The sequence below is a fragment of the Macrobrachium rosenbergii genome, chromosome 28 (genome assembly GCF_040412425.1).
Source record: "Macrobrachium rosenbergii isolate ZJJX-2024 chromosome 28, ASM4041242v1, whole genome shotgun sequence".
NCBI classification, from domain to species: domain Eukaryota; kingdom Metazoa; phylum Arthropoda; class Malacostraca; order Decapoda; family Palaemonidae; genus Macrobrachium; species Macrobrachium rosenbergii.
Window position 1 is genome coordinate 2,615,001 of NC_089768.1, and position 12,500 is coordinate 2,627,500.

The 12,500-nt window shown below is 35.9% G+C and overlaps 1 protein-coding gene across 2 annotated transcripts in view; it reads right to left on the reverse strand.

Annotated features, from left to right (window-relative positions):
• The window catches only part of LOC136853976 (lactadherin-like), a 908,376-nt gene that overhangs the window by 530,393 nt on the left and 365,483 nt on the right, over nucleotides 1-12,500 (reverse strand). For both annotated transcript variants that reach the window (XM_067129896.1, XM_067129895.1), the window contains exon 4: nucleotides 10,177-10,299. In XM_067129896.1, coding sequence (XP_066985997.1) covers nucleotides 10,177-10,299 — 123 coding nt within the window. The remainder of the gene's footprint in view (nucleotides 1-10,176; nucleotides 10,300-12,500) is intronic.

The following is a 12,500-nucleotide window of genomic DNA, read 5'->3' on the forward strand; positions in this document are numbered from 1 at the left end:
CCAGACGCACGATTATAGTTAACTTTAACCTTAAATGAAATAAAAACTACTGAGGCTAGAGGGCTGCAATTCCGTGTGTTTGATGATTGGAGGGTGGGTGAGCAACATACCACTTTGCAGCCCTCTAGCGGAGGGCGGAAAGAAAAAGTGCTGACGGACAGAAAAAGCCATCTCAACAGTTTTATTTAAAAAAAAAACTACAAATGGTGAAAAATATTATATACACATATATGTATTTATATACATACACTGGTCAAAATCTACGGTCAATCGCTATTTCTAAACCACGCAACGGTTCGACTCCTGCCAGTGACGAGGCGTTCATCAATTTTATTCCATGAATTTTATTCAGTGCTATAGTGAACTAGATAATTCATCGATATCTGTAGTTTAATATATATATATATATATATATATATATATATATATATATATATATATATATATATATATATATATATATATATATATATATATATATATATATATATATATATATAACCAAAATCAGTTTCTCTGTACTGGCTAGAAGCCACGGACCCATATATCCTATTTTTGTCCATGATAAATATTAGTCGTCCTATCTGATTTCCAATACACTAAATTTTAAGTTTCCTGTACCTAACATCTATGATATACATCGAAACAGTCTGATATTCCTAAACCCCGAATTAACCGATCGCTTTCCAACATAAGACGATTACTTACAGTAACATGCTACAGACAAGTAATTGCAAACAACAATCAAAGCAATGATAATAGCATCATTTGTAAAGTAAATATACTGCTTTTCTTTCTTCCATTTTGGTGATAAATGATGCTGGATCCCAATGGGCCAGGTATGAAACATGAGCTGGTCTGTCAACCAGCCGGAGCATACAGTATCTATGACGTGTTTGGCGACATTATGAATCCGACACTATGGAGGCCGGAAGCCTTCTCACAAGCTGCCTCCTGATCTTTTAAGGAGAGCGAGAAGCACATGGAAAAGGAAGGGCGTTCCCTCTACCCTAACAGGAAAAGCTTTCATCATCTTCAGTTGTGCCTTGATGGGAGAGTCACGAGACCCATGCAGACTTACTGTATGCCCATTCGGGCTAGAGGGGAGCCAGTGAACAATAAATCCGTGTTTAAGAGACAGTTTCTCCTCCTACTTAAATGAAACTCTACTCAGCCTGACCACTAACACGTCATACTTCACATAAACCTGTTTGGTTCCTAATGAATTCTGACCTGTCCTGACTCGTGGCTTACAGTCCGACTCGTGGCTAACATTAAAGACTTGTAAAAATGAATACTAGAGGACGAAAGGAATAATGCCCGATATTAGTTAGTGGAGGGGACAGAATAGATGAGGAAAAATGTGGTAAATTTTAGCGGTTTTACCAAATATCTTCTCCCCAGGGAAGAAACAGAGAAAGGAAGCAATGGTGAGAAATGCTGTTGAAGTGATACTTCCACGCTCAGCTGATTATAATGACTGGAAACAACTACAATATTAATGAAGGAATATTCAAACAACACGGGAAAATAAGCACCTAGTACTAATAATTCTTCTTATTATTCTAATTAATTATTCTCGTTATATTCTACAGCAATTACTTCAGTTGTATCTAAATTCTGATTACATTAATCAGCTATGCTTAAGAGAAAACAGTGATACTTGTTGACCCCCCAAAACAGAACTCAGCTACAGCAATGGAAGCGATGAGAAAATGCTTCATTCACATAATCCAAACTGAAGATAATTCAACAAAGGCCAAGAAGCACACTACATCAGTCCAACTCTACTGCTAAGGTGTGCGTTGTAGAGACTTAATTCAGTGACAAGAACAATTATTCTTAAAATCAGTAGATTAAGAAGTATAAATTCTACACAAGAAAACTCAGCAGTGCTAATATTCAAACTCAAAAGACAGCCAAAATAAATCAGTCTCAAACACAAATGAAACCAAAGGAAATTCAAATTCAAATACAAAACAAACCAGAGAATAAAAACTCAAGTACACAGAATACCAAAGCGATTTCTAAGTCAAATAAAAGAGAGACCAAAGGTAGGTGTATCGATAACATAACATACTGTTACCTATTTAATTTATGTATGAGCTCTTACTCAAGGCCCCTTGATTCTACACGAAAGATTACATCTTTACTGATGATATAATGAATCATCCATGACCAATATTCACGTGGTGAAGGCTGCGGTGGTTTAAGATTTTTCAATAGCTTTGCAATTGCCTCTAGGGGGAAGCTGAACGTTGGTGACCCTTTTTCTCGGCTTTCCGGCTACCGTAAGTTTGCTACACATTGGTACTGTTGACCCCCTAAAAAACCAACACTTGGCAGGTTAGAGCTGGGTTCTTATTATTTGAGCCTGTAGATGAGTTGGCAACACTGTGGTCAATATAATGTATTGGGCATGGTTGCAGAGTAGGACTTGGTGCTGGGTAGGGTATGGCTGTATTGTAGTACTCCCTCCACTGGAGGTATGACGGTGATGTTCAGGCCGGTGACTATTTTTCATTGCAGAAGAATAACGAGCTCAAGGACGAGTTGGTTAGCAATCCATTGGTGGTACTCCTTTCCAGCATCCAGGAATGGTATTCATAACTGTACTTTAGCTCTTCAATAATGAGATAGCAAGTTCGGTGGTTGCCATAGTGAACCATTAATATTTCCTTTGATAAGCATCGGCCGATAATTTGTTGTTCTAAGCTGGATCAAAGAGTGTGTCAGTAGTTCAGGATTTGGCTGGCCAGTTGTTTCCAGGTGAAACGGAAATAATTAAGCACCTCATAGCTGCGTGTGCAAGGCGAGGAAGACGTATGAGCTGGATCAGTCAAATTCTCTCTCTCGTCAACAAAGTTAGGAAGCTTCAGGGGCAGCAACACGTGATGTAAGGATTACTCATTTCCATGAGGGAAATGTGGCTGTGAGGTTGGTGTTGAGATAATCATTCTCCAGATTTTAGTAACAGTCCTTGGCTAGAGTTTTCAGACTCGAAACTGTGTTATTCTCTATGTTTTTCAATTACCATTTGATAAGACAGCAATGCAATAATTGCTTTAATATGGCTCCTATTACGAAACTCTCTCACTCTCTTGCAGCAGCGTCATGCCGGATCTTTTTTCAGGGAGTGGCGGGTTCCTCTATGGTCTAACTAATGGCGATGTAACTAGATTTTATCTTGACAAGCTTCAATGCATGCTGACCTACGATAAGGCTTACAGCAGATCCATTAAACGCTCTCTTCTTAGGAACATACAATAATATGACAAGACAATAAGCGGTTGAAGCTAAAAAGCCAATTACAATGACAAAATATTAAGATCAATTAGATACATTAATGTGTAAAATAATTTGGTAAAATAAAACTGCTACCAAAGGAGAAGGATATGTGTAATTACTGAGTGGATAGGTATAGTCTAAGCCTAAATAAAAAGGCAAGAGGGACTGTATTCAGCTTTCTGTAACATTTCACCAAAAGCAAGAACATTAGATTCTAACCTGAAGTCTGAATGAAGAAGTGGGGAAGACAAGGATATTGAGAAAGTAGAGTCTGGGAACAAAAAGATGCGTAGGAGAAAATCTGTTGGGCAATAATGAGCATCAACTGCAACTTTACTGATTAGCCAAATAAGAACAATAAAACTAAGAAGAGAGAGAGAGAGAGAGAGAGAGAGAGAGAGAGAGAGAGAGAGAGAGAGAGAGAGAGAAATACAAAAATTATCAATATATTTCTATGAGGGAAACTAACAGAAGAAAAAATAATTTGATTGAAATACACTGCAACAGACAATGAATGTCGTTGAATAACTTGCCAAAGGTGAACCCGGACGTCTAGGAAGAAACACGGCATATTTTAACATATTTCAACCAAACAATTAAAGGGGACATACCAGATCCAAAACAAAGAGGTTAAAGAATAAAATGTCTCAGATAAATGCTACAAATGACAGAACCATACAATACCAACCATGTAGTGATCACTGGCCCCAGAGTTGAGTAAACCAAGAGCAAAGATTAAAATGATGAATTATGAAAACTTAGTAATGAATATTACTTAAAGGAATAAAGGGCTCTTGGTTAATCCAAAATATTACAAAGACTGGAAATATACAGACAACACTGCATCCATCAAAGTTTATTTAATAATGTGAAGCACAAGGAAATATACAACAACCAAATGGAACAACTTCAAAAGGTAGCATTTTAGAAATTAAAGCAATACATATTACAATTGTAGCAGGAATTCACAAACTTTCTATGCATATAATGCATAAAGGATCTTGGAAAAAACTGCTTAATGATTCACAAAAATTAAAACAGCTTATAATATATGCTATGCTTGTCTTCGGTTCTTTGGGTAAAAGTGCTCCACAAATGATAAGGTAACCAAATTCTCCATGCAGCACATAGAAAAATTACATTCCCATCAACATATTTCCTCTATAAGATTTTTTATCCTAGATAAGCATACCATCCTAGTAACATTATGATCAACCTAACACCATGTGGTAAACAGCACTTCAGAATTTACTTGCAGTAGGAAAACTATTTAAAAATCGCTACAATAAATATTATACCTTCAGTAGCTTACAAAACACAACTGGCAATCATTCATTATCCGTGAAGTGAGCATGACTGAACCTACACTAAACCCAAAATTTGTGATAAATTAACACAATAGCTCGTTTTCTATCAAGATAAGGTAAGCTGTTACAATTTTAGTTATACAGCTGGTACATACCTATCTAACTAAATCTTCAAGGGCTTTATGAAATAAAAACCTCTCAGAATCGAGGATTATGATCTTAAAATTCCTTGGTCGCCCTAGCCACTGAATGGACGAGTGAACTGATTACGTACCACAGAAACATTCATTAGTGCATTTAGGTGCTACTGGTGTCTAAATGAACTTATCCTCCTCATATCTCTGATTCATGACTTCACAAAAATTTTCTGCCAAGCACTGTCTTTCTTCCTCCTCTGGAGATATAACTGGCCCCTCCCTTCTTCCTCTTTTTCCATCAATGGATATTTCATCGATAATTCTGTGGGCTACCTTAACACCACTGCCACTCTTTTGTTAACATCATCAAGCTACTTGGACAAATAGTCTCTAATCTCCTCTTAATCTTCAATTACCTTCAATATCTAGGCTTGAATACTTTAGCCCTGTCTACATGATATTCCTCATTTATTCCCTGCGCATTTTCTTGCTCCCAGGGTCTCATGCAATGTCCAAGGTTTTCATTTTGTTTATCCAATGTCTCAGCACTTCTTTTCCAGCAGATTGATGTACATTCTTGATGTTCAGCCACCCTGGATTGACTATCTCCTGCTGCTCACATTTGGTGTCTAAAACTGCAATTCTTTTTTCATCATTCAGTTGCAAAGGAATCTTGATGTTCATCTTCAAGAAGCTGTAATGTATCAAACCTAGACGCGCTGTGAAATTTGTTGTTGGGTGCTTTTAATTTCAGCTTTAGAGTGTCAAAGAAAGTTGGTAATCGCTGCCAATATCTGTTCCTCTGCAGCCTCTGACATTCCTCAGTGTTCTTTTTTCTGCCCAAGTAATAAGCTTAGTGATCTATTTCATTTCTATGACTGCCATCTGGAGGTGTTCTAGTGTATTTCTGGATGTATGTACTTCAGTTGGCCATTTATACCTCCATCACCAAACTACTTACTGCATAAAATCTAATGACCTGCGCCCCATTTTAATCTGCGGTCTCTCCCATGCCTTCACTGTCCACAAATTCTCCTTACGTACATTGATCCAACCTATTTTGGTATTCATACCACCTACAACAATTCTCATATCTCTTTATGGTATTTCATCTAACCCATTCTACAGTTCTAAACAAAATTCATCTTGTATTTCTTTGGGTAGTTCATTCCCTGGTGCGATGTGTAAATGAAAATTAAAAAAAGACAATCATAGTCTGAATTACTGACGAAAATTCGCAGTAATGTCAAGTAGGAGTAATATAAAAAAGAACCAGAGACGGAGCTGAATGATGCAGGCGTGAAAATATTCAGTATGATTTGAGAAAATGTGCCGAAGTTTCTTCGGTGTAATCGAGTTTTCTGTACAGAGTATAATGCTCTATGAAACTCTCAGCCACAGCCCATGAAACTCTCAACCGCGGCCCATGAAACTTCAGCCACAGCCCGGCAGCGGCCTGTGTTGTTGGCAACTATAGCGATGCCGGACGCACGGTCATGGCTAACTTTAACCTTAAATAAAATAAAAACTACAGAGACTAGGGGCTCCAATTTGGCATATTTCACGGTTGGAGGGTGGATGATCAACATACCAATTTGCAGCCCTCTAGCCTCAGTAGTTTTTTAGATCTGAGAGCGGACAGAAAAAGTGCGGACGGACACACAAAAAGCCATCTCAATAGTTTTCTTTTACAGAAAACTAGAAAGGGTAGCTATGATGTGCAAGAATCGAGATGCCATGAGTTGATTGGGTTGCAACTGAGATGTTGCAGTACATTGGTAGGCGTGTGTAATCTAATGAAGATGTTAAGAATCACAGGGGTATAACGTGACAAAAGGGAGGGTGTGTAGTAGGATTAAAACAGAGAAAGTAAGACAATTTCAGAAGAAATGACTGGGGAGGAACAGTGTGGGATTAGACAAGGAAGAATTTGTATGGATCAAGAGTTTGTTACGAAATGGTTATGCTGAAATCTGGAAGTCAAGGGATAAAGGAATGTGCCATGCATGTACCTAGGAAAAGCTTATGATAGAAATAACGGAAAGAAAATGTCTTGAGAATGTATAGTACAGAATGTAAGGTATTGAGAATGGCAGAAGTAAGGTGCTTGTTATAGTACGTTATCATGCTAATTATGAACAACAAAGATAAACTAAAGAACCTAGAGAGAGTTTGAAGCTGGTTTTAGGTGGAGGTTAGGAGTGAATGTGAGCAAGAGTAGAGTTATCATGATAAACTGACTTAGGAAGATGGAGCAATGTATGCTTATGGTGTAAGAGTGGAAGCTGCTTATTCATGCAAGTCTTAGGAAAAAACATAACACACGGTATTAGGATGAGTTAAAGGATGGGGGTGGGGGGTAGCAGGGTGTTTGCAAAAGATTGGAAATGGACTTGAAGTATCTATGTATACAAAAAATGTAAATGTGTAAAGGAATTTTTGAGGCTTCTCTCCTTTATGGAATAAAAACGTGGATAGTGAAACTCAATGAAAAATGTGGTGATACACAAAAGAGGTAATACGTTCAGTGCAATTTAAATGTAGGTCAGTTTTCGCTCATGGTTCGGTTGCATGGAAAGAAAGGATGCTGATTGTTATTGTTTGGTATAGAAACTGTATACGTCGAAAAGGCTAGGATTAACCGGGAAAATATCTAAAGAGCAGTGGAAATATGGCAAAACGACATGCTGGAACGAGATAAAGGTGAATGGTACAATGAGTGTAGGGGGTTTGACGCCATAATGATGAGCCTTCCGTGACGGTTAAGGAGAGGTCAGTGTTGTAGATTTTTTTTTCTGCAAAGGGGGAGTTATTCATGATTCACCAGTTAAATTGTGAATGTGGCAGTGACCATTACGTTGTATATTTTGGTATAATCCACTTGCTAGGGAAAGAGCTTGATAGCATACATGTATACACGCGCACACACACACACACACACACACACACACACACACATATATATATATATATATATATATATATATATATATATATATATATATATATATATATATATATATATACATACATAATATGACTAAACTATTTTCTGTTAAAACAGAAATCCATCTAACAAAAGGAGCCCATAAAAACGCCAAAAGAGTAGGAAGTTATAGCTGTATTTCGGAGACAATGTCGGTCTCCCTCAACAGCAGGTAATGAATGAAGTAAGAGTTAGAGCAGTGGTATTTACACCAATGAAAGAATATTCCAGAAGTCAGCCGCTACGTCACTCCTACCGACAGCTTCTCCTTAATCTTCATAACCACAGCTTGGAAGACTTTATTTATCGGATCTGAATCCCAGCCTCCTTTTGAGAGGTTTATCGTATTTCTTTGTTTAATCAGTGCTGATTCTATCATCTGGCTTTTGGACCGACAGTTCCTGCTATAAATTATATGTGACATATTCCAGTTTATTTTGTGATTATGAGTGTTTATGTGGTTAAAAATAGCTGAGATCTGTTGTCCATATATTACTGAATGTTTATGTTGTATTATCTTTTGGGGGTGTGATTTACCTGTAAAACCGTAGGATTTGTCACAGTCAAGGCAAGAGATTTTGTATACTCCTGTGTCTTTGGGGACTGGATTTTGTTGGACGTTAATTAGGGAATTGGCTAAGGTATTTGGGTAGGTAAAAAAAAAGGATGAGAGTTTCCAAGTGTCTGTGTCAACATCTTAACCCTATTCAGGTGTGGGATTTTGATTTTATTGTTGGGCGTCTCTCTGGTCATGTTTCGAGGGAGTCGGAAGAAAATTATGTTTGCTTTATGGATCGCTTTCTCAATTATATAATCAGGGTACTTTAAAGGCGACAGCTGCATACGGATTAGTTCAAATTCTTTTTCCTGGAAATTGCTGGCTATGATATGATAACTAAAGTACTGAATATATGAGAGCGAAAAGGTTGGTTTTCTGTATACAGTAAATTTGTTTTCTGTCGTGTCTATAATTATTAAAACATCAAGAAACGAATTTTGTTGTTTGTTTCCCATTCAACTTTGAATTTGAGGCTCGGCACTAATGCATTTAATTTTGAAAGAAGTTTGTTGAAATTGCCCCGCCAGCAATTTGTTCTTAAGAGCGTTATGGATTTGCTCCCCAGAATTCCTGGAAAAGGAATTTGAACTAATCTGCAAGCAGCTGTCGTCTATAAAGTACCCCTGACCATGCAACTGAGAAAGCAATCCATAAAGTAAAAATAATTTTCTACCGACCCCTCAAAACAAGACTAGAGAGACGCCCAACAATAAATCAAAAACCCACACCTGGACAGGATTAAGACGTTGACACAGACACTTGTAAACTCTAACCCTTTTGTTTTTACCTACCCAATTACCTTAGCCAATTCCCTAATTAACGTCCAACAAAAGCCAGTCCCCAAAGATACAGGAGTGTATGAAATCCCTTGCCTTGACTGTGACCAATCCTACATCAGTTTTACAGATAAATCACTCCCCCAAAGACTAATACAACATAAACCATCAGCAAGATATGGACAGCAAAGCTCAGCTATTTTTAACCACATAAACAATCATAATCACAAAACAAAATGGAATATGTCACGTATAATTTATAGCAGCAATTGTCGAACCAAAAGCCAGATGATAGAATCAGCACTGATTAAACAAAGAAATACGATGAACCTCTCAAAAGGAGGCTGGGATTCAGATCTGATATATAAAGTCTTCTTCCAATCTGTGGTTAAGAAGATTAAGGAGAAGCTGTCGGTAGGCGTGACGTAGCGGCTGACTTCTGGAATATTCCTTCATTGGTGTAAATACCACTGCTCTGTAACTCTTACTTCATTCATTACCTGCTGTTGAGGGAGACCTACATTGTCTCCGAAATACAGCCATAACTTTCTACCCTTTTGGTATTTTTATGGGCTCCTTTTGTTAGATACATACATAATATATATATACACAGGCTATATTAAACTATTTAAAAAATCCACCTAATCAGTTCTCTTTGCTATGAAAATACATGTATGATATATTTTTGGAAAAATAAATCATTTAAAAAAAATTGGTCAACTTTATTTTCAGTAACAATTTACCTCAATGTTATCACGATAGACTTGTAAGTCAAGCTTTCAGTTTTCTTGGTCAGCGGCATCTACTGCCACACTTTTTAACAATCAGTAGTTTAGAATATCAATTCCTGTTATACAAAAAATGTCAGATGTTTTTTAACAACGTCCCTTATATTACAACATCATGGAAAATTATACGTATATAATCTGAGGAGCTAAGTATACTTAGATATTTGCATGCTATAGAACTTACAATTCTCTAAGATATTCTAAAGCTAATGCATACAGAAATTTAAACGTTTTTTTTACCCAATATCAGTAAAGGGACACAAAGGAGGACTTACCTTAACTGATATGATATGACATGGGATACAAAAATAAATAGTTTAGAAAGAAGCACTTACCTTTTTGTTGTTGTAGATGTCCCTGGCATAGTGCCAATGATAGGCATCGAGAGAGTAGGAAAGCTCAAATGAAGTTACCCACTCCTCCTCGTCGCCCTTGCCTTGCGTCAGTAGCCCTGTCACCTAATAAAGAAGGAGAATGGGAGAAAAACGCTATAAAAACAATGTACTTGTCATAAAACAAAGGGTAACAGGACAATTTTCTATTGTTGGCGAAGAATTGTCTTTTGAGGTATGGCATCTTTATACATATTATATATACATACACACACACACACACACACACACACACACACACATATATATATATATATATATATATATATATATATATATATATATATATATATATATATATATATATATATTGTCACGAAGTGTTCCAAGTACCTGGTTATTAAACAACTAATCACAGAATTAAAAAATTTACCTCACTTCAGCCAGATACCTGAATTCTCATAACAATAACAATTACGACTGATTACTCTAAAGGTAACAGTGATCCTTAAAAAGCTTATTAATCGCGTGAAAAACCAAATTAAGTTTATCAAAACAAATGTGAGGTATCAACAATTAAACAAGAAATATACTAGAGCAAAGGGCACCACTCCATCAAACAACTTTAACTGTTTTTCTGGTCTTAATTCACTTCAGCAAAACTAAAGGAACAAAACATGTTTATCACTTTGCCTTATGCACACAATTAATCCTACTCACTGGTGGTCAATAAATGAAACCTGTTTTTAAAAAATAAATTTCAAATAGAAAAATTTATTTTTAAATTTAAAATTTATAATTACAATTCACAATCTGAAAAAATTTACTATTACCTGCAAACAACACAATATTTAACTAATTCTTGAGTTAAATTATTAAACAAAACTAAATCACAAAAACTTTAATTTGTCAAGAAGTTAAATCAATCAAGCAAAATTTAAACTATCAAGAATTACTCAAGATTTAAAAGAAAATCTTAGTAAATGAAAATTAAATCAAGTACGCAATGTTAAAGTATTAAGAAATACTTAAAGTGCTAGGTATATAAATGTTAAATCACCACTATATAAAATGTGAAAAACCAAGAGATTGCAAACACAAGAACACACAAAAATAAACAAAATATTTACCAACAATAATTTCACTAAGGCAAAAATTTCCTAACACACCTTATTATACCATGGTAATAATAAGCAAAATTCACTTTACCTTAAACAAGCTTGTGAAAACTTTTGCAAAATCTACTCGAAATGCAGCTGCTTGAGATTCACAAAACATACTTCTGATAGGTGCCATTACACACTTTTTCTACATTCAAATCTCAAAAGCTAAGTTTAATATCAGTGACCACACAAATATTTTACGTTAATATCTTCTCTCTTTTGAGAGAGAGAGAGAGAGAGAGAGAGAGAGAGAGAGAGAGAGAGAGAGAGAGAGAGCCACACAAACAGTCTCTGAAATCAGAGTGAGCCAACTTTTAGATTCCAGATAGAAACAAAACAATCAGATGATGTCATTTCTTGAGCAAAACGTTTTGGGGCCAAAACTAACGCATTAGAACAATACGTGATCAGAGCAATGCAATCATACAAAACATGCTGTAATCAATCGAGACATGTGCATTTACTCTCTAAAAGGCTTACGTGACTTGAACAGAAAATCGTATGGGGTGAAGCTCTTAATGAAATCTCAACATGATCAAAACAGACAGCAGCTGGCTAATCATAAATGGCGTGTTTTCAAAACAAGACGAAGAACCAAAGTTGGTTTTCAGAACTGTACATGAAACATTGTGAAACCATTAGTTTTTTTCTTGTACAAGACAAAATCTTAAACGACTCAACTGCTATTCTCTCGCCTGTCAAATTGTTATCTTCCGCGATAACAACTGAATCAAAACACGAAGTACGAAATCACGAGTAAAGAACACATGTTGCTGGGAGACAAAATGTGCAATCACATACTAAATTATTATTAAAACATATTATGAATTCTAAATTATGCTGTTAAGTTATCTAAATTGCTAACTCTTTTGAGATCTTACATTACACTATATACAATATTTCAACAATTATTATCATTACACAGAACACATGATAACTAGAACAGTAAATACATCAAAATCATGGAAAGATATATATTTTACAAGGCAATATCATGAAAAAAATATATATGTGTGTGTGTGTGTGCAACATACTTTAGCATTTATTGGACACTCCACATAAAATTCATTTTAAAATATGGATTACTTATACCTAAGGGGATAATATATGAAAATTACATCTACCTTCACCTTGGTTATAACCTAAGTGGTTTTGAGTTGAAAC